The sequence below is a fragment of the Anas platyrhynchos genome, chromosome 3 (genome assembly GCF_047663525.1).
Source record: "Anas platyrhynchos isolate ZD024472 breed Pekin duck chromosome 3, IASCAAS_PekinDuck_T2T, whole genome shotgun sequence".
In the NCBI taxonomy this organism is placed as follows: Eukaryota; Metazoa; Chordata; class Aves; order Anseriformes; family Anatidae; genus Anas; species Anas platyrhynchos.
In genome coordinates, this window is record NC_092589.1 from 8,870,101 (window position 1) to 8,890,117 (window position 20,017).

Below are 20,017 nucleotides of genomic sequence, written 5' to 3' on the forward strand. Positions count from 1 at the left end.
AAAACCAACAACTAAGAGCCTTCCAGTCTAAATCAGGAATAGTGTAATAGCAAGCACAATTTTTCAGAATCAGCTCAGGCCCAAAGACTGGCAATATTCTCCAGTTACTCTTTTCCTTAGTTTTCTCTGTCACACATACTCTAGAGCAGGTGTAATTCTCACCTGTTGTTTCACTTGAGGTATAAAGTTCCTCATGAAGAAGCTACCTCCACCAGCTCTGACACCTCAAGTATTTTTAAACCATTCCTCTACCACCTTTTGGCACATCCACACTGGCATTTTGGTTTGAAGCAGAAAGTTGCCTTTCCAGCAAAACCTCTCCTCCATTTCCTCTTAAGGCACGGTGCAGAACAGCCTCACCACACATTTACTGTGTTCTTCGAGAACAAGTTGCAACTAGAGGTTTAACCCCAGGAATGCATCTCACATGTTCCCTCACCAGGGATGTGTGGCTACAGGACCAGACCAGACAAAACCCACACATCAGTATAGAACAAGAATCATGAATTTGCCCAGAGAGGTCGTGGAGTTTCCTTCTCTGGAGATATTCAAGACCCATCTGGATGCTTATCTGTGCAGCCTGCTCTAGGGAAGCTGCTTTGGCAGAGCAGTTGAACCCAATGATCTCTGGAGGTCCCTTCCAACCCCTACAACTCTCTGATTTTGTGACTTTAGGGCCAGTTACGCTTCTCACTATGCTTTGGGTCATGCTACTTGCTGATGGAGATACAGCCTAGCAGCACCCACAGTCTCACTTCACAGCCAAGCCCAGCACAAAAGTCCTTTTTGTACTACTCTGTACTACTTTTTGTAATACTCTGTAACAGGGGCTCCAAAACCTCACGGTCATAAAAGATTCAAACTCACATCAGAAAGACTTCTCGCAAAAAAACAGCACAGGTGAAGCAGAACACAGGCAACCCCATTTCAAGTGAGAACATCGTTTCTCATCTTCTCTTACTCCTGCATTCACATTACCTGTCAGCCTGAGCCCCCCTCTCAGCCTACATTCGTAGCCCCTGCCTTCCCCTGCTCCCTCCAGGGTGGTGGTTTTCACAGCTGCTGTTGCTAGTCACCCTTTGATCCCAGCCAGGGCAGCAGCGAGCCATTCATTAGGCTATCCCAGGGCAGCTGGGGATGTAGTTTTGCCCTCCTCCAAAGCCCTCATGCTGCAACCCATGAGCAGAAAGGGACTTGGCACGCACCGTCTCTGCTGCCTGCTGCTTTCTGTCGCTGAAGGTTGTTGCGCTGAGTTGGCCAACATGCTGGTGGCACCACCACGCTGTGGCACAGGCGCCTCGCACACTGTCTCTGCCACAGGGCCAGCTGCACTTCAGGAACACACAGTGCTAGCGTTGCCAGAGTGCATTGGCATGACAAAATTGTGGTTGCGGGAACGCATTTTCTGTGGAAAAAACACATTGCAGGAAAGCCCTCAGTGAACTTGCCATCTTTCATAAGCCCCGAGGCATGTTTATCATTTGCAGAATAGATAATAAGATGATTAAAGCAGTGTATATAATTAGGAGAAAATCTCTGGTGTAAAACGTTAGTGCCATCAGGAGTAAGGATTAGATAAGTTTGTTTAAATCCTTCATAACCTCAGTCATCCTTACTGTTACCAGCAAGCCAAACCAGAAAGCTGGCCAGCTGCTGTCATTTGAGCATGTTCTGCGGAGAGCCGGTGGGGTGGCACGGGGCCACCAACATGATTGCGGAGGCTGGGGGAGCTGGGCTTGCTCTTCCCGGGATGAAACTGCTTCAGGGGGACATAGAAACAGCCCCCAGCAACTACAAGGGGTTTTTTAAGAGGATGGATTTGGGCTCTTTATTGAGGTGCTCCGTGGGGGAAAAGGGACAATGGACAGAAATTCCATTGGGGGGGAGGGGGGGAGTTTTAGATAAGGAAAATAATTTTCATAAGATTAATTATTGGAGGTTTTCAGGTTTGCGCAGGACTCCGAGCACTTTGACGTGGCTTCAGATGGCCTTGCTCGGTCGGGCAGGAGGCTGCACGGGAGAGCCCTGGTGGCCCTGGGCGGCAGGGATGTGCTCGGCGATGCTGGCCAGGCGAGCCGCTAGATGTCAGCCTGCGCTCACTCAACAGCGCTGCTCCCACCGGCAAACAAGGCTCAAGCCCCATCGCAGCGGGGAGGCTTTCTTAATTACAACAAGCTTTTTACTTCACGTAATGACTGAGGGGCGTTCCGCTTCTTCAAAACCAGCCTTGCTGAGAAATACACAGCATTTTGGTTTCAAGGCTTCTGGATCGCCACCCAAATAGATACCACGAGATCGCAAGTTAAACAGGGTGGTTTAAGGCCACATCAAGAGTCCTCCACAGTCTTGTTTAAGCACAAAACTTAAAACACAGAACAAGCTGTGAGTGTATTTCCCCTATGCTGGGATAAAACGAATGAAAATAGACTATAAGGTCTTGTTATATGGCTACCACACACCACATGTAAGATATTTTGTACATTTTACTAAAACAATAGTGGAGAAATTGCTGGGATTTCCATAAGGAAACTGCAAGGGGAATAATCACTGTAGGGGAAAAAGAAAAGCTAGAAAATCAAAAGCATCCTCCGCTGCCTGCTAGCATAATATTGATTCTCCTCTCCTTCTCCTGAAAGTCGGTTCCTGTTTATTTCAGCCAGGTACGCTACAGCATGAACACTTAGGGGTCTGAATGGCAAGCTGTGTTGTTCTGAAATGAGCTTCACCTAGGAATGTGAAATGCAGAAAGCAGATCTGTGTTCAGTGTCAAAACTATCGATCTTCAGCTGTCAGGTTTACATTAATAGTGCTGCCAACTGCAAGTACTCAAAAGTTTTCTGCAGACATCCTATGCTCCCTTGGCATTTCTTCCTCCCCCGGATCTCATAGTACAAGTCTGGGATCATTTTGTTTACTTTTCGTGCCAGTGCTGTTAAGATTATGGTTGTCACACTTCCACTCCTTTGTGCCGGGCAGAAACTCAGACTTTGCTTTAAAAACAAGAGAGATTCTCGAGCAATAATCAGGTCTCAACAGTGGGAATTTTAAATTAACCAAACTTTGTGAAATTTGCAATAAAATAATGAAAAATGTCATACTGAAAATACAGCCACGTGATGATTTAAGTAAATGAACAACAGTGGGGAAACATCTCTTGAGAGAGATGAGTATGTCAGACTGCAACATCTCCACCCTTCTGAGCAGAGACACCATCTCTTGCAAAGCAAATCTACCCAACACACTTTCTCTGTGCAGCATTTATATAGTGAAGAGATTGCCCTCAGAGCAGCAATGGCCATAAAGATCAGGAATTGCTGCATTTGTTGTACCACATCCCTGGTGACTAGTGAATGAAGTCACAATTCTCCCTTGGACAACTTAAAAAAGGATCCAGCCAATAAGTTACATGATGAAGCTATAAATTTATCTAGTCTGTCATACCAGAGTTCAGACTGTAGCATAGGTCACCAATGCTTGTGAGATGACAGTTTTACACAAAGTGGACGTATAAAACAAATACCTATGACATTGTGCAGACAAAAGGTGCTATAAAGCTTCATTAAATTGGAAACCATCCAACAGTTGCACATTAGAGACTGAACTCAGTAGACAAGTAGCTTCATCAGTACAAAGCTGCTTCACAGCTAGGTGCTTTAGGAATACCACACAAAGTGAACCCTTAGCTGTCTTGGCTCTGAATTAGGTTTTCAAGTAGCTAAGACAGACTTTGATGCCTATTGCAAGCCTACTGTTTTTTTTTTGTTGTTGTTGTTGTTGTTGTTTTTTCGTGTGTGTGTGTGTGTGCACAGAAGAGATGACCACAGAACAGTGTCTCTAAAGACTGACAGGGAAAAGGTAAAAAGAAATAAATAGCCAATGAGCCACCATCCATGTTCTCCTACTAAGGCCTCAGACTTGCCATAATAGGAAAAAAAGAAAAAAAAAAAAGCATTGCAGGTTGTTTTTCACTGATAGTTCAAATGTTGTCCTTTGTGCAAGCTCAAAAAGGGAAATATATGTAATGTGTACCTACTCCCTGTTGTATGTATCCTGTACAGAAAGAATTCTCTTCCTTAGTTGTTGTGTTGTTGTCCTGAAGCATCCATAAGCTGGTTGTGGAGTTATCAGGAGCTGAAAGCAGTTGTCTGCAAGCTTTTCTTTACAAGGACATGGGTTAAGGATTACATGCAATGTCTAGGGTTATAAACACTGGTCTCATCTTGTACCACGTAGAGCCCAGTTATGGCCTGGAGCTCCTGCACTGTAAACGGGGATTACAGTGCCTTTGTGGAGAAATGTATATAAAGCTTACACAACCGTCTTGTATATATCTATGCAGAACTGCATATGTTAACAACTCTAAGGGACTATCTGAGATGACATGAGGAAAAACTTGTATTTTCCAATAACAATTGCTAAACATCACCTCACCATTTTTGTTCATGTGCAATTTCATGTTTTGCTTGTTCACGAGCACCTGGTGCTGTGTACTCTTCATGTTCTCGTGGCTTCTAGCATGTGCCTGGGGTAGGATGCATTAAGCCTGCCTAAAACAGATGCATACAACCACCTTGTTTGGAAATCTGCCTCCTCGCACGGCCGCCTCGTCCCCACAGAGTCTCCTGCCTGGCACCATGGCCTTGTAGCAGGCGGGGCGAGGCGCAGGCCCGGTGCCATGTTGGGCATTACCCCTCGCCTCCCTCCCCTCATGCGCCTGGTGACACACTGGTGACACTGTCCCAGACACAGTAAAGCCCACCTTTAGTTTCTATCAGTTCCTCCAGCAGAGGATAGCGCTTGCAACAAAAAATGATTAACAGATGGCTCAACAAGAGAACGTATTTTTAACATTTATTTAATACATAGTATGAGGCTGTGTCAGCAAAATGCAGGTCAAGATGCCAAGTGCCAGGTCCTCCACCTGGGGTGCAATAACCCCAAGCAGAGCTACAGGCTGGGAGATGAGTGGTTGGAGAGCTGCCAGGCAGAGAAGGACCTGGGAGTGATGGTGGACAGTCGGCTGAATATGAGCCAGCAGTGTGCTCAGGTGGCCAAGAAGGCCAACGGCATCCTGGCTTGTATCAGAAACACTGTGACCAGCAGGGCTAGGGAGGTGATTGTCCCCCTGTACTCGTCTCTGGTGAGGCCGCACCTCGAGTACTGTGTTCAGTTTTGGGCCCCTCGCTACAAGAAGGACATCGAGGTGCTTGAGCGGGTCCAGAGAAGGGCGACGAAGCTGGTGAGGGGCCTGGAGAACAAGTCCTACGAGGAGCGGCTGAGGGAGCTGGGCTTGTTCAGCCTGGAGAAGAGGAGGCTCAGGGGCGACCTTATCACTCTCTACAGGTACCTTAAAGGAGGCTGTAGAGAGGTGGGGGTTGGCCTGTTCTCCCACGTGCCTGGTGACAGGACGAGGGGGAATGGGCTTAAGTTGCGCCAGGGGAGTTTTAGGTTAGATGTTAGGAAGAACTTCTTTACTGAAAGGGTAATAAAGTTACATTGGAACAGGCTGCCCAGGGAAGTGGTGGAGTCACCATCCCTGGAAGTCTTTAAAAGACGTTTAGATGTAGAGCTTAGGGATATGGTTTAGTGGGAACTGTTAGCATTAGGTCAGAGGTTGGACTCGATGATCTTGAGGTCTCTTCCAACTTAGAAATTCTGTGATTGTGTGAAGATAGCACATCCCATTTTATATATAGCATATTTATGCCACTCAGACATACAATAATTCAAAGGCTAGGTTTATTAACAAGCAAAGAATATGTAGATAAAAAAAATAATCTAAAGAATAAAGTCTGTTATGAGGCCATTCCTCCTACCCCAAATAACTCCCTTTAAATCAACTTTTGCATTTGAAACACTACTTATCTTATAAACATCGATTAAAAATATATATGTTCAGTGAGAGTGTCCATGTTTCTTTGTCAGCTTTTCTTGTGGCACCCTAGAGATTACGTAGCCATCTTCAGCACTATTCGCAGAAGAAATCAATGTCCTGAAAAAGAGTTAAAAGGAAAGATCTTTTGAGATTACTGAAGGATTAACATCCTTTTATCATCCCCCAAAGGTAGATAAGTAGATGCAAACACTGAATACACTGTAATATACTCAAAGTATGTTCTCTATAAATTAACTTCACAATTCCGGAGAAAAAAGTCTTTTTTTCTTTCAACTCCTTTTATGTAGTTGGGATGATTTGTTCCTGCCATAAATCTTTAAATTGAAATAGGCAATGCCATGTTCTTTCTTATTTCAAGCAAATCCTTTATCTTTTTGTTTTGTATTCCCACATCCATATTTGGATTTATTAAGAGTTGTATGTAACCCCTTATCCTTAAACTGTTCCTAATCACACATGGAAAGGACACCTTAAACAGACTTAGGCTGTTACACTTCCTCCAGAGAAATCCCACTAAGAAAATAAATGCCTTTTTTTTTTGCTTGAAAACTTCCAGCAAGCGATACATTTTCACAGCATATTGCTTTAATCTAGCTTTCTGCTAGCATTTTACATAGCCATGTACATCTCATCTTGATTCTACTGTAGAGAATTGTCACCTCATGCTGCTGAAACCGAGCAACATATACATTAGACCAGCCTATCACATGTACCTGTCCCCTGGAAGCAGAAGACAGGGAGCTGTTTCAGAGCAGATGCTTACTGGTAATAAAAGTACTTTCATCTTAGCTAGCAAATGGCCAATTTTAAGTGATTGAGGGAAGAAAGGCAATCCAAGACCACTTTGTAGTACACAGTCTATTGTACTGAATCTGTTGTGTTCAGTGCAATTCAGAAGTAGCAGCACTGAGAAAAACATCTTCCAAGACTTATCACTTGAAACAGCCACCGATAGGCATGGATTACCTAACACTGCAAAAAGGATGCTGACGGAAGTTCACAAGACCAAGAATTTATTAGGAGGGTCTGTAGCTGATGGCATACATTGACTCCAGTTGTGAGAAGTTACTATTTGGGGAAAAAAAAATGAAAGGAGAGACAATGACATGAAGACCCCCATTCTAATGTCCTCTTTCCTGCTGCAGTGGAGAGGAGCACGTCCCCCTTTGATCTCCTTTCCTCCCCACACATCAAGCTGACTATTGAGTGGCTTACTCAGTGCTGTTATCAGGCAGGTGCATGCTGATTGATCATTAAGCTTTGGGCATCATCGGGTGCCCCAGTGCAAATGAAACAATGCAGTAAAGGGGTAGGAGAAAGAGTGGCTGGAGAAGGTGGTTCTCATACCACTGGTCACCACTTCCTGAGAGAACCCATGGTAGCAACAGCCCTGGGCTTCACAGGTCCAAGACCAGGAAAGCAAGGGAAAATACTGCCAACAGCTTAACATTGAATTACTGCCAAGAGCTCTGTAACTGAAGGGTTACAGAGCTGCAAGCACAAGACTGGCTACTGACTTGCAAATAGGAGACTGGTAGCATTAGAGGCATATAAGAGCTGTGCAATAGTAGCTCTTGTATAAGACAGTAACCTTTAAAGGAGAAGCAGTGTTGCCCATACAGATTGGTCAAGATGTGCTGTAGACAGTTTTAAAGGTAAACCTGCAGTCAAACTTAAGGTCATGTTTGCAACATACAACCAAGAACAGAGGAACAAAGAAAAGAACTGCTACAACAAGTTTTTGTCACAAAGTTCCTGTATAGCAAGAATGTGAAATGAGAATGAAATGAGTGTGAAGCTCAGTGTCCTTAGTTCTGCAGGAGGCCTGATGCAGAACTTCTACTTGCCAGTTAAAGTTCTGCATTGCAGCCTGGCAATGTCCCATTCTGGACCCTCAGCCAGCCTGCAGGCTGAGACATCACTTTAACCTGCCTCTGCTTCCAATTCAGCTTGCCGTTCAGCAGACTGGCTGTCATATTGTTGAGTAAAGAGCTTAGAAACATATTTTAGTCATTCTTTCATGTTCTGTGACTAATTGCTACAATGCTTCTGGGCCAAATTCAGAATATTCTAATACAGTGTCAAGAAAAGCAATCACTTACTTCAAGATTTTCATTTGCTCATATAAAAGTTGTCTGACATTAATAATGCAAATCCTAGTGACTATTAACGTGAAACTAAGTTCTTCATTTTGCTTATTTCCTGTGTTAATGAAACCCACCTAGTAATCCGGAGCTAGGATTAAAGACTCCATATGTGATTTCAAGACTGACTCACTAATCATTGTATTTTGCTGTACACTTCAAAATAGAATGTAACTAAATATTCAATATTACTGAAGGTAGTTATTGGAAACCTACCGTTCAATTTGTTTTAAGCACAGACATAGGTTACCAGTACCGTTACTTGTAAGCCAGACCACATCAGCCTGTGAGAAAGGACCCTCCTCTTCCACTCTTCTGTGAGATGTGTTTCAGACCTTCAGTAAAATTAAGAACTGTCTGCTATACAACATACTACTGTATGATCAGGGAGAACCATTCTTTCAGAAGTGCAGCCTACTTAAAGACATGTTTTCAATGGCTTTGCAATTCAACTTTTTTTTAAAATGTACTAAGAACTTTTGCTATCAGACAGCAAGCATACTCTTCTCATACACATACCGTACTCTGAACACAAAGTTTTATTCTTTAAGTTGCATCCAAGATTTTAACCCATTTTTACTATGGAAAACAAGAACTAAAAAGTACATCTTTCTGAATGAAGAGTGGAAAAGTGAGTTTTCACATACAGTTGTTTGCCAGGGACCTCCTCTCACTGAAGTGGGAGATGTTCGGGGGGTAAAATTAAAGTTTTCTATAAAAATGGCAATCAAAGCACACAATTAATAGAAAATGGGGTTGGACATGTTAATAAAATATGCAGCACAATGTCCAGATTCCAAAGAAGAAAAACATTTGCAACACATTGCAAGAAGCTCAGGTAACAGGCTGATGTGGCCTTGAAGCTGTACCATTCAAATCAATAGGAACTCTAATAGTATCAAGGCCGCAACGCAGCATTTGCAATGTCTACATTATGAGAGCTTATGTTAGGATTTTATTGAGGCTATTTGCCTGTATAAAGGCCCAAAGATTGCATCCCTAAGCATCTGTGATATGCTACAATCAACTGCCACAATTATGATTTGTTTTTACAGCAAATTAGCATTGCACAGCCAAGTATAATTATGCAGCCAGCTGGGCTTCTGCAAATTCCTTACCGTTGTAGGAACTGTCTTATTTGCTTCTTGATAGACATGTTGTTCTGAGACTAAACTGCTAGGGAAATAACCAACCGTCCCCATATGGTCTTCATACTCTTCTCCATAAACCTTGAAGCAAGGAGATGTATAATTAGGTACCTTACAACCATCCTCATCTGGTTTAAGCTAGTCCATAATTTAGTCAGAAGCAGTCACTAATAGCGTTTCTTACTCTGGATATCTTAGTTCTGCAATTAACTAGCACATGAAATGAACAATTAATTTCCAACATAGGCATGTATTTTTGGAGTAAAGTAATACCAGCTATAGTTTATCTGGATTTTTTTTTAAATATACAAATACAGGTGATATTTATCTTTTCTTCCCTTAAATTTAAGAGTTTTATGAGCAGCTGTGACAGAAGTTTTTCTCATCCATAGTTTCAGCAAGCACCCACAGAAAAGAACTGTTGAGACATTCCATTAAGGTTCAATGCCTAATTCCTGTACAGTTATTGAAGATAACATTAATAATAATAAAAAAAAAAAGCCCTCAAGACTCCTCAATCAGTTTCTTCAGTTTTAACACCCACTTTGAAAACTAAATTGTTACATCAAAACCCACACTAGCATCCATTTCTTGACAAAAGTACACGTTAATCTACTTCTGGTTTGCTCATAGACACAAGAATCTCGTCTTACACTTCCAGCCCAGAATTCTCCAGATTCTTTTTCCTTCACTAGTTTTGAGTAAACATAAATCAACTGCCCTTTTTTAATATTAATGAATCTGCAGTCTGGAGCATTATAATCCTCTTCTGCTCTGACAAGGGAAATGGTGTCTAGAAAAAAAAAAAAAAGATCAAGAATGAGCTGGATGAATTTAAGGACATACTTTTATAAAGAGAAATATAACTATATGATGCCTGTGGATGCACACATGTAAAACCACTTCTACAGACAAAAGTAGGTTATTCTGAAATTATTGTCTGCCAAGAATTTGTCCTGCTTATTTTTCCATCTCCAGTAAGCAAATGAACAGCTTAAGAATGTGTATTTCATCGGGATGGGAATCACAGTCCTCCTCTTTACACTTACCTTTCACTCAAGTGAAAAAGGTCCCTTACAAATTTTGTTTGCAGTAAAATGGGATGTGATGTTCTCTATCAATCCTCCCACATTGCTTTCAATTGACAAACCAACCTAGAAATGAGCTAAATAAGCAGAGCAGTTTTCTGTCAAACTCCATCCAAGCTCCACAATTGTTTTTCAGAATATATTCTCTCATAATTTCAGTTAAAGCAGGATTACTTACAGACACAGTCATCATCAGCACACAGCTTCTTGCTGGCAAGTTTATCCATAAAAATTCCAGTTACAAGGGGATACATTAATCTGAGACACAGAAGCAAGATAACCAAATAAACACGCTGTGTCATTTTTTCCTTTGCCGCAGCACCTCCCAAATGCGGACCCTGTCAAGCGATCCGTATCTTTTATGGAAGAAGCAAACATCTGGACAAACATCTCTGGCCAATGGGAAGGGATCGAGGGGACATTCCACTGCTACAGGAGGAGCTGCAGGCAGGAGGAAAGACTCAGGTTCCACTTACAAAACAGAATCCCTTCCCGAACACATTCTGGGTTAGCATTTCAGTGAACAACTGTATTACACATTCTTCAGCCTTCCGGTAGTCATCCATAGGCTTAATCTTACCTCAAGCAAAAATTGTCTGAGAATGAAAAATTAAGTCGGACTGTGGTAAGTGGGAAAGGAAATCACATCCTTTCAAATCCTTCAGTCCTTTATTCTCACGTACACTCACTGACAAACCGTCTTCCCTGCACCATAAACCCACCACGGCAGAAATTTCCTCATTACAGCCCACAGACAGGCCCTATGAGGACCCTAAAACATAGATGCAAATGTAACCCAGTAATAAGGCTTGGCAAGTCAGACGTTTAAATTGGTGGTCTAAAATTCAAGCATTGCATAGTTGTATAGGCAAGATTTATTTTCCATGGGAAGATGCAGGAGAAGAGCAAAGTACTCAGGTTGTGCCAGGGTAGTGGCCATCTCACTTCTATTTACACAGCTGAACTCAGTTGAGATTTGCAGATGCAGGACCCTAAAAACATACCATGCCACTGACTTAAGAGGTGCTCATTATGCCTTAGGACATCCAGAATTGATCTAAGTTACCAAGATCTCATTGTAACATACATGTAAGGAGAAAAATAGGAGTATTATAATTAAAATATATGCACACACACACACAAAGAGAAACCTGAGTTACTACACTGTAAACTGCTCACATCACAGCTGTCACGCTACAAAGAGCTAGTTTGGATCAGTCCTTAGAAGTGACCAAAAGCAAGCGTGTGAATTCCCCAAATGGCACTCCAGCCCATCAGTGCTCTGTGATTCACAAGAAGGCCTGAAGAGCTACCAGCTGTACCATCTTTCAGACAACTGTCATTGAAAAAACACACTATTTTTTAAAGAACGAGCATCTTGCTATTTCTAACATCACCCTTATATTACAGCTGACTTAACAACACCCTCCTCTAGCCTTCTAGCCCACTACTCCATTACTCCTTCCTCCAACCTCCCATACATCTTCACTTTTGTTCTTCTTCCCTCTTTTTTTTTTTTTGCAGACAGCTCCACACAAACCCTTCTAATTGAATCAAGGTAGAGTGTGGCAGTATGCAAAGGAGTCTCACATACATGAAATAGTGGAAAGCAAGAACAGCATCATTAATACCTACAAAATTGCAACTGCAGAGGATAAAACCCGAGGTTAATGACAGAACATAATCACTTTTACTCTTTATAGATGCACAAACAAAATTCACTTGCAAGTGCTCTAAATTTGTGAATTTACTAAAAAGAATGAAAAATGCATACATGGAAATTAATCATGATTAATGACATTAATCAGGACTACTGGAAAGAGCATCATCTTGCAGTGTGATCTGAGAAAAAGATCAATTTGTTTGTTTTGCAGATCTTGTGCAAAAAAAGTTTCATGTAGCAGTTTCAGATGCCCTGAAACAGCACTTGCTCAGAAATTGTGCTGACGTGCCAAAATACGGAGCTCTGCAAGGTTTCATAAAAAGCAATAAAAAGCACAGCTCTTCGTCCACAGAATAGTCTGAAGTGAAATCTCAATCTTCTCAGAACAAACTAAGAAAAACAATGTTCTGCAGCTACAACTAAGCCCACACAACACAGGTAGGGACTGCAACAAGCCATGGTAACAGGAAGAGCTACAGCCACCAGCATACTCCCTCTTTTTCCAGTTGACCTACTTACTCTGGAAACAAAAAAGCCTCAATACTTCCAATGTAGCTGCTATGCTAATCTGAACATTCTTCCTTGTAGTTTCTGGTCTTCACATCAGGTACTCTAATACTTGCCTGAACCACTTCTGAAGAAAGTTGTGCTGATTCCATCCCATTACATTTTTGAAAGGGTAGTTAGAGGCCTCACAGAGAAAGAATTTAAGAATTGAGGAATGGTGCAACATGACCAGCACAAACACATCACCCCTTCCTCTCAAACATGGATCTCCAAAGGTCTGATAGAAATGCTTCTAGACATCACCATGCAAAACTTACTGTTCCACCAGAAATATGATAATACTTTTAATAAAATTTCATTATTCTCTTAGCCTAAAATATCTTCCTAGGTCCTCCTTCACCTCAACAAAGCACTCAAGCTCTTGAAGCAATTTTTTACCATGCAAGTATTTATAATAGTTACAGCTCCCAGCACTGCATCTGATTAATTCTCTGCATGTAGTGTATTTCATGTCCAACAAGCCCCTTAACTGTTTTAAACAAATGGAAAAGACCTCAGCAAACCACACACATTAGGACACGCATTTTGAAAAACCCGTCTGTCAGACTGTCAGACATATCAGCAATGTCTTTGTATAGAGCAAGAAAGCTTTTCCTAAACCATTTATTAAAACTGCTGGAAAATAACGGAGGATTGGAAAAATAAGCTTTTATGGGCCCTCTATACACTTGCTTCTATTACCAGCCATCGTTGCAGAGACAAAACCAAAGAAGTTGAACAATGCTATCGAAGTCTAATCAATGTCTACCAGTACCTGGAGAAAAAAAAAAGACTTCAACGATAATCTGTTGCTTTTCTGTGAGAGTAATTTTGTCTTAAGACAACGATAATGCCTTAATGTCTTGCCTTAAGACTTAAGATAAAAGTACTGAAAACCGAGTGTTGCATTCTGCATATGCTGACACTTAGTATACCTGCTCATGCTTTTTGCTCTGAAGAGACGGCTATTTTTCCAGCATCCACTTCTGAGAAACGAAGACCACCTTAAACGTAGTTAAACCAATATAATTAATTGGCCCTGCACGCCTAACAGATTCAAGGAAAGACAAATTCAAGGAAAAACATCGTTTGAAAACAGCATCAACTATATTTATTTTATAAAAAATGGCATTTTAGCACAAAAGTTCACTATTCAACAGATCCATGGAAGTCCTGCAACTGGCCCAACAGCTGTGGCCATTCTACACAACAGTCTTATCTTTTCTGCATAGAACAGCTAACATGCTAGCTGATCAAAGTATCATCATGATAAAAAAATCAATCCAAAGAAGTCCTTTAAAGAGTGCCTAGTTATTTCTTAGCATAAGTGATTTTCATGGCATGAGACGGAGTGATCTTGAATCCCTGGAGGGCATCTCGAGCAGCTCCTGCTTGACATTCATTTTCAAACTCCACAAATGCAATGTCATGGCGCCCAGGCACTAATCGTACTTCTTTAAATCCAGGGAACCTTTAAAAGAAATTGAAAGAGTCAGATATTATTTCCTGGTTTGATAATTTTTATCTCTTCAGTAGCCGTAGGACCTTACCATATGCATCTACTAGTATAACAATTACTACTAATAAAAGATTCAGCTGAAGAATTTTTTGTATGTCCAGTCCCCATAACTATGGACCTAAGGATTATTCTGTGGAAGTAATTCAATCAGTCTTGCACACATGCAGAAGCAACTAAAGCCAGTTTTGAAACCGTTCCTGATATTGTAAAGTCTTTCATATTGATCACTAACTCAAATCCAGTGCAGATTGATAATAGCTAACTTACACAATCAAAAGCAACTCAAAAGAAAAAAGAAAATTGCACTTGGTTTCTGCACCAAGACATCAGACATCTGTAATCTTGGCAGTAACACAGAAAACTGAAATACTTTCAAAACCTCTTATTTCTAAAATATCAACTTGCCAACTGAGACAGCATAAAGGTAACAGAGGGATTCAAAGAACTGAAAACTTACTGATTGAATAACATGGACAGCATCATCTCGTTCGTTTCCTCGGGTAGGTTATTAAGGAAAAGGATATAGTTCGGTGGGTTATCAGGCACCTGCAAAAGAACAATGCTCAGCAGATTATCCGCAACTGTCCACTCCTCTGCAATCTATCTGCATTATTATTTGAACTAAGACTCGTGCATTCTCAGTTTTTACTCAGAATACTGCTAGTTGGGCTTTAGGATACCTTCATGCAACATGCAGGCAAATCCCCATTTGTTTTTTCAAACTGTCTATCTCACAGTGATAAAAATGTAGAGGGTCTCTTGCTTCCACAAAAAAAAAAAAAAAAAAATCACATTAACATATTTTCTTAGACATCTTATTTAAACTTGACAGCTCAACAGTTGATGCTGCAGTACTCCACCAAAGCAGGTGCCTGACAACTACCCGTAGGCCATTTTAGATTATTCAAGCCATCCAAGATACCTGTGGGGGAAGTGATGAACTCAAGCCCTCCACAGCTCCCTCTCTGGTAGAGCAGTTGGAGGCCACAATAAATACTCTGTTCATCTACAGTAGAACTGAACCACTGAAGTTTCTTTGAGCAACTGAAAACCACACAAAACACCGGTTTTACTAGAGAGTGTTCTATTAAAACATATTGATTAGAAACCCTGTTAGCTTTTAAGCTTCAGAATCTTTAACGGTTTTGGTCACAAAAACAAGCGTTACCTGCTGATTCTGTGGTGAAGTCCCAGGGGCACTGGCTGAATTTTGTGTTGCTCCCTAGTAAATAAGTAAAAAATAGTTTTTAAAAGATATTTGGTTAGAAATATATAAACACACATCACCATGTTTCTGTAAAACTCGAGCAGTATGTTAAGGTTGGTGTGTTTGTTTAATATTTTGATTGATTAAACCATAATCCAAGGAACATTCGTTGTTTATGAAATACCTGCTGTAGGGAAACAACAACATGTACATTTCACTGAACCCCAAAACCAGACAACAAAAGAAAAAAACATCTAACTAATGGCTATGTCAGCAGAATCACTACTTCTCCACATCATAAAATTCAGTTCTATAAGACAGGAAGTGGTTCTGAAAATGAAGGCCTAGACAGGACACATCTAGTAGAAAAATCAAACCAGATGTTCCGACAGCAGTTTACAAAGGATAGCTTAAAGCTATTACCATTATCAATAGAGACAACTAATTCTTCCTAAAAGGTTTGTATATAACCATTGATTTTGAATAAATTGTGAGAAAATTTAATATTCTACTTGGAAAAAGTTGTTTTCTATGATCGCTCTGATCTCTCCTTAATTATGTCTTAGCAGGAACAGTAGTGGGGTAACACAATATTCAAACCCTGCACCTTGGTATTTTCTACTAAACTTGAGGATATAAGTGACTAAACGTTATTAGTTTATGTCAGGACAACCCTTAGTGGAGATATATTTCAAACCAACTCCTTCCCATCTAACTGTAAATGGGTAATCTTATTCCCTTTTACCCCTTTGCCATTCTTCAGTGTCTGTAGTGCAAATAAGCGTTTAAACATTGAAGGGAAGAGCTGGTTGAGCATTTGAAGATAATATTAAAGCCAACATTAAAGCCACCTCTCGTTAGTTGTTTTTAAAAATAAAAAAATGTTTGTTTCTACTTTGGTTTATTGTACCTTTGCCCTTTATTTTTTTCATCCAAGAACAGGAATGAGAAAGAAATTATAAAAAAGCAGCAAGGACTAAGTAATTGCTCTCTCTTCTGTGTTCTAGTGAGTGATAGAGAGCAGTAGGTATCAACAGACAACAATTCAAAGAACTGAAAAATACTAAAAGACAATAATTAGTCTTCAGAAGAAAAACCTGAATAGCCTGCTCCCCCTTGTTTTTTAAAACAACAGCAGCTTACCTGGATAACCTTTTTATTTGCGGCATTTGCTGACTGCTCCAGAGATTTGGCCTTCTTCTTTTCCTTCCTTTTTTCTTTATCAGCAAAAGTGCCACGCATTTTAGAGATGATATCAGAGTCTGTTTTTGCATACTGAATACGCTTTTTAAAAGAAAAAATACATTGTTGTTTATTATACCAAAAATCTTGTAGCAACTTTGTTGACAGTGTTCTACTTGTGCACTACTGACGTGGTATTTTTGTAGAAACTTCTTGTATTAAAAATACTGTTGTAAGTTGTAGGTATGCTTACAGAGTACGCAATCCTCATAATTAATTCTGATCACAACTAGAGAACTTTTTAAGAACTCAGATGGACCACTCATGAGAAGAAATTACTAATTTTACCTCACTCATTGGAATCGGAACTCTAATCAGCTAATGGCACCTTTTTAATGTCTATCAAGGTAACAGCTGTACAAAGCTATATAACGTCAGTTAACAAAACTGCCACCAGATGCTATTTAAAAAAATGAGGGGTTTAAAGCATTCAGGGGCAGGAAGGGGGGTGTTAGGCATTAACACTCCACAGTAGTTTCTCAGATCTCTGCAGAAAAAATGAGTTCAGTAAAACTCAAATAAAAAAGTGAAGTACTTGCCTTAATTCAACCTGAACTGCACCAATTTTGTCAGCACCACAACTGCATTATTTTTCTGACAGAGGCTTCCCAATGCACAAATTCACGGAGTTAAACGGATTCAGTTAGAAATTTACAGATGACATAACATTATATATGTCAACGTGTACACACATGTGCGCACACATTTACAATCTTATCACTTATTGGAACTACCTCAATACAGAATTACACAAAGCAAAAATTTTTTTAAGCTTTTATATGTTGCCAGATGTAGTATGCGTGCTGCAGTCATTATTTAAAGAGGAAAGTATGCCCAAAAGCTTACAATGCCTCAATTTATTTAGTAGTTTATTTCTTATTAAGTTTTACAGAGCACAAAGATCTTTAAGGGCAAATGACAGAATTAAGCTTGCACAATTCCTCATTAAAGAATTTGTTAGATAATCTGAAAGTGTCAATGAAACAAGCTTGTGACTCAGCAACACAACAGCCTGTGCACTCCTTAACACTCAAAGCCACGAGCTGAAAGCCAGTACAAATATATCCATCTAGCACTGAAGTCAAGTGAGCCATATGCATGTTATCAGAGATGCATAGTTATCCAAGCAGGCAACAACAGAAACGTGCCAACTGTTGTGCCATTCTGCCTCTAATCAAGTACACTATTAAATCAGCTTTTCTTGAGTAGTAGTGCTTTTGCATCACGGAAGCGATACCGAAATTTGGTCATTTGGCTTGCTAATCTGATGTATGCACAAGCAAAACTAGTCAACAATTTCAAAAAAAAATATTACTGACCACATCTGCCAATTTCTGGAAAATAAAACTAGAGATCTTCACCCTACTCACTGCTGCCTCAAAATGGAAGCATCGTAGTCTAACTATGAACAACTTAAGTAATCAATAATGATCATTTCAACAGAAAGCACCTAACTTCAAGAACATTACTACAGGAATTTTATCTGTTCAGCAGAAGACATGATGTGTAAGCTGGAAGCATTTCCGATCTTGAAAACTTCAACCTACCACAGAAAAACATAATGCCATCATTTAAGATACCTAAATGCTAAGTTCAGCCTCACTGTACTTTAAGTACCGTCTCTCCAATCTCTCCTCAAGTTTGCATAAATATATCTATTAAAAGAGAGAGGTCATCACTGAATAACAGCACAATTACACGTGACAGCTAATTCTTAAGGTGCAAATACCCAAACACTGCATCATACCACAATAAATTTTTGTTATGTATAAAGAACAAAATAACTCACCATTGGTTTCCCATAAAATGGAAAGCCTTGTAGTTGTCTCAGAGCATTGGTAGATGATCCAAGTTCTTTAAATATAACAAAAGCTTGTCCTCTCATCTTCATAGTCTTCAAAGCCACAATGTCAACCACATGACCAAACTGTGAGAATAATGCATACAAGGACCTCTTCAGCTCTGTTGACGTGTTAAAAAAAATAAAAAAAAATATTATAACCAGTTACATATACATGTCTGCTTCTAGAGAGTTTGCTGTCCTTTAGGGTCATTTCTGCCACCTTGATCTCACAGTAATAAGTTACATGAGCTTAGTCAGACTGCTGCACAAGCGTAAGTTGATTTGCCTGGTTTTTACAAGTTGGTGTGCAATTCTTGGTTTCACATTGCAAGCATTCACCTAGCAAAGAAACTGTACCTCCATGCATTTTAACTTTTTCAGACAGCAAACACTACAGGAAGTTACAAATACACATTCTTGAGTATACGTATATATACACACACATATATATACACAAACATACACACTCCAGTATGATGTATTACAGCTATTGAAGACCAATTAGCAAATCAATACCATCACATGGAACAGTAAAGAGGTACGACTTAAGAATACTGCAAAGAGCTAATCAAAGGCTAAACAAATTTGGACATTTAGTTTCTAACTGTTTAATCAATCCTTTCAAGTGCATCAAATATTTTTCATATTCTATATATGAATGCATTTTCACTGTAACTTGCAGTTGCCATGGATTTATTTTTATTATTTAAAGTCACCTGACATGTCAAATTAAACTTTAATCTTCTCCAATTAAGCTAAATATATCCTCTGTATGGCATAATTATTTTAAGTGACAAGTCCTACGCTTGAAACATTTCAGCTACATAAGAGCACTGCCTCTTGGTTATTGCTGCTGAGACCTGACAATACCAGCCCAACATCACTTCTTCCAGCTGCTCTTGACCAGCCACAGCCCTATATAAAGAAAAAAAATCAAAATCAACAGGAAGCCAATTAAAGCAACCTGTGAAGTATGATACCTTCCAAAAGCAACAGATACATAGAGAAATACAAGAATGCAGCTTGCTTCATCAGCGTTTTTTTGTTTTCTTATCGAAATTTTTATCTTTAAATACCTTAAAAAATGTACTTAAAAATGGGATTTGCAGGCTTTATTGGTCATTTCAAATATCGCGTTTAAAAACTACAACCAAGCAATTTAATAATGGACACTTATTAGCTTATAGGGCACCTAAAACGCTACAAATAAGCCCTTAACATTTCCTTCGTTACACAGAACCACCTCGACACATCACTTTATTAGCAGAGCTGCTTCCACTTCCAGGCCATTTCCCGCAGCACCCGGAGGCACCTGAGCAGCACCCAAACACGGTTTTAAGAACCGGACGGCTCTATACAGTGAATGCAGAGCCAGCTAAAGGATAAGGCATATTTTATTCAGTTTTTAAAGCACGCTGTGAGGAGCCCAGGTCCCCCCGCAGGCAGCTGCGTCCCGGGGGCTCAGCCCAGCCTGGCTTTCCCGTGCACCTTCCCACCGCAGCGCCCCCCGAGCACAGCGGTACCTTCCTTCTTGATCTTATCGTTTATGTTGTTGATGTAAATGGTGTGGTTGGGCCTGATATCCATCCTCCGCGGCGCGCCTCCGACGCAGGGCCCCACAGCCCCTCAGCGCCTCAGCTCCGAAATGGCCGCCGCCGCCGCGCGCAGGCGGGGCCGCCGCTGCGCCCAGCGGCCCATGCGCGGCGCGGCGCGGGCGGCCG

At 40.6% G+C, this 20,017-nt stretch overlaps 2 protein-coding genes across 3 annotated transcripts; both read right to left on the minus strand.

Annotated features, from left to right (window-relative positions):
* Positions 1 to 5,717: 5,717 nt before the first annotated feature.
* OTOR (otoraplin) lies at positions 5,718 to 13,435 on the minus strand. Its single transcript, XM_005019809.6, has 4 exons — positions 10,455 to 13,435; positions 9,842 to 9,981; positions 9,159 to 9,269; positions 5,718 to 5,992 (listed from the first exon to the last, which is right to left on the minus strand). The coding sequence occupies exons 1-4, from the start codon at positions 10,576 to 10,578 to the stop codon at positions 5,969 to 5,971; spliced, it is 399 nt and encodes a 132-aa protein (XP_005019866.1). The 5' UTR covers positions 10,579 to 13,435; the 3' UTR covers positions 5,718 to 5,968.
* A 135-nt stretch (positions 13,436 to 13,570) lies between these two features.
* SNRPB2 (small nuclear ribonucleoprotein polypeptide B2) lies at positions 13,571 to 19,985 on the minus strand. Of its 2 annotated transcripts, XM_005019808.6 has the most exons (7): positions 19,820 to 19,958; positions 19,157 to 19,211; positions 18,243 to 18,415; positions 16,355 to 16,495; positions 15,173 to 15,226; positions 14,462 to 14,550; positions 13,571 to 13,956 (listed from the first exon to the last, which is right to left on the minus strand). In XM_005019808.6, the coding sequence occupies exons 3-7, from the start codon at positions 18,342 to 18,344 to the stop codon at positions 13,797 to 13,799; spliced, it is 546 nt and encodes a 181-aa protein (XP_005019865.1). In that variant the 5' UTR covers positions 18,345 to 18,415; positions 19,157 to 19,211; positions 19,820 to 19,958; the 3' UTR covers positions 13,571 to 13,796. The 2 variants fall into 2 exon arrangements, with proteins under 2 accessions (XP_005019865.1, XP_005019864.1); XM_005019807.6 differs by lacking the exon at positions 19,157 to 19,211 and having other exon boundaries at positions 19,820 to 19,985.
* Between the last annotated feature and the right edge of the window lie 32 nt (positions 19,986 to 20,017).

Bases quoted from the DNA above. Each gene is read 5' to 3' on its own strand.
- OTOR (XM_005019809.6), bottom strand. From the start codon at position 10,578: ATGACACAGCGTGTTTATTTGGTTATCTTGCTTCTGTGTCTCAGATTA. The intron at 9,270-9,841 runs GTAAGACGAGAT...CCTTGCTTCAAG, and splicing joins GAGAATTCTGGGCTGGAAGT to GTTTATGGAGAAGAGTATGA. The intron at 5,993-9,158 runs GTAAGGAATTTG...ACTCTTTTTCAG, and splicing joins ATAAGACAGTTCCTACAACG to GACATTGATTTCTTCTGCGA.
- SNRPB2 (XM_005019807.6), bottom strand. From the start codon at position 19,883: ATGGATATCAGGCCCAACCACACCATTTACATCAACAACATAAACGAT. The intron at 16,496-18,242 runs GTGAGTTATTTT...TCTTTTAAAAAG, and splicing joins CATTTTATGGGAAACCAATG to CGTATTCAGTATGCAAAAAC. The intron at 13,957-14,461 runs GTAAGTTTTCAG...TTTCTTTTAAAG, and splicing joins CTGTCCATGTTATTCAATCA to GTTCCCTGGATTTAAAGAAG.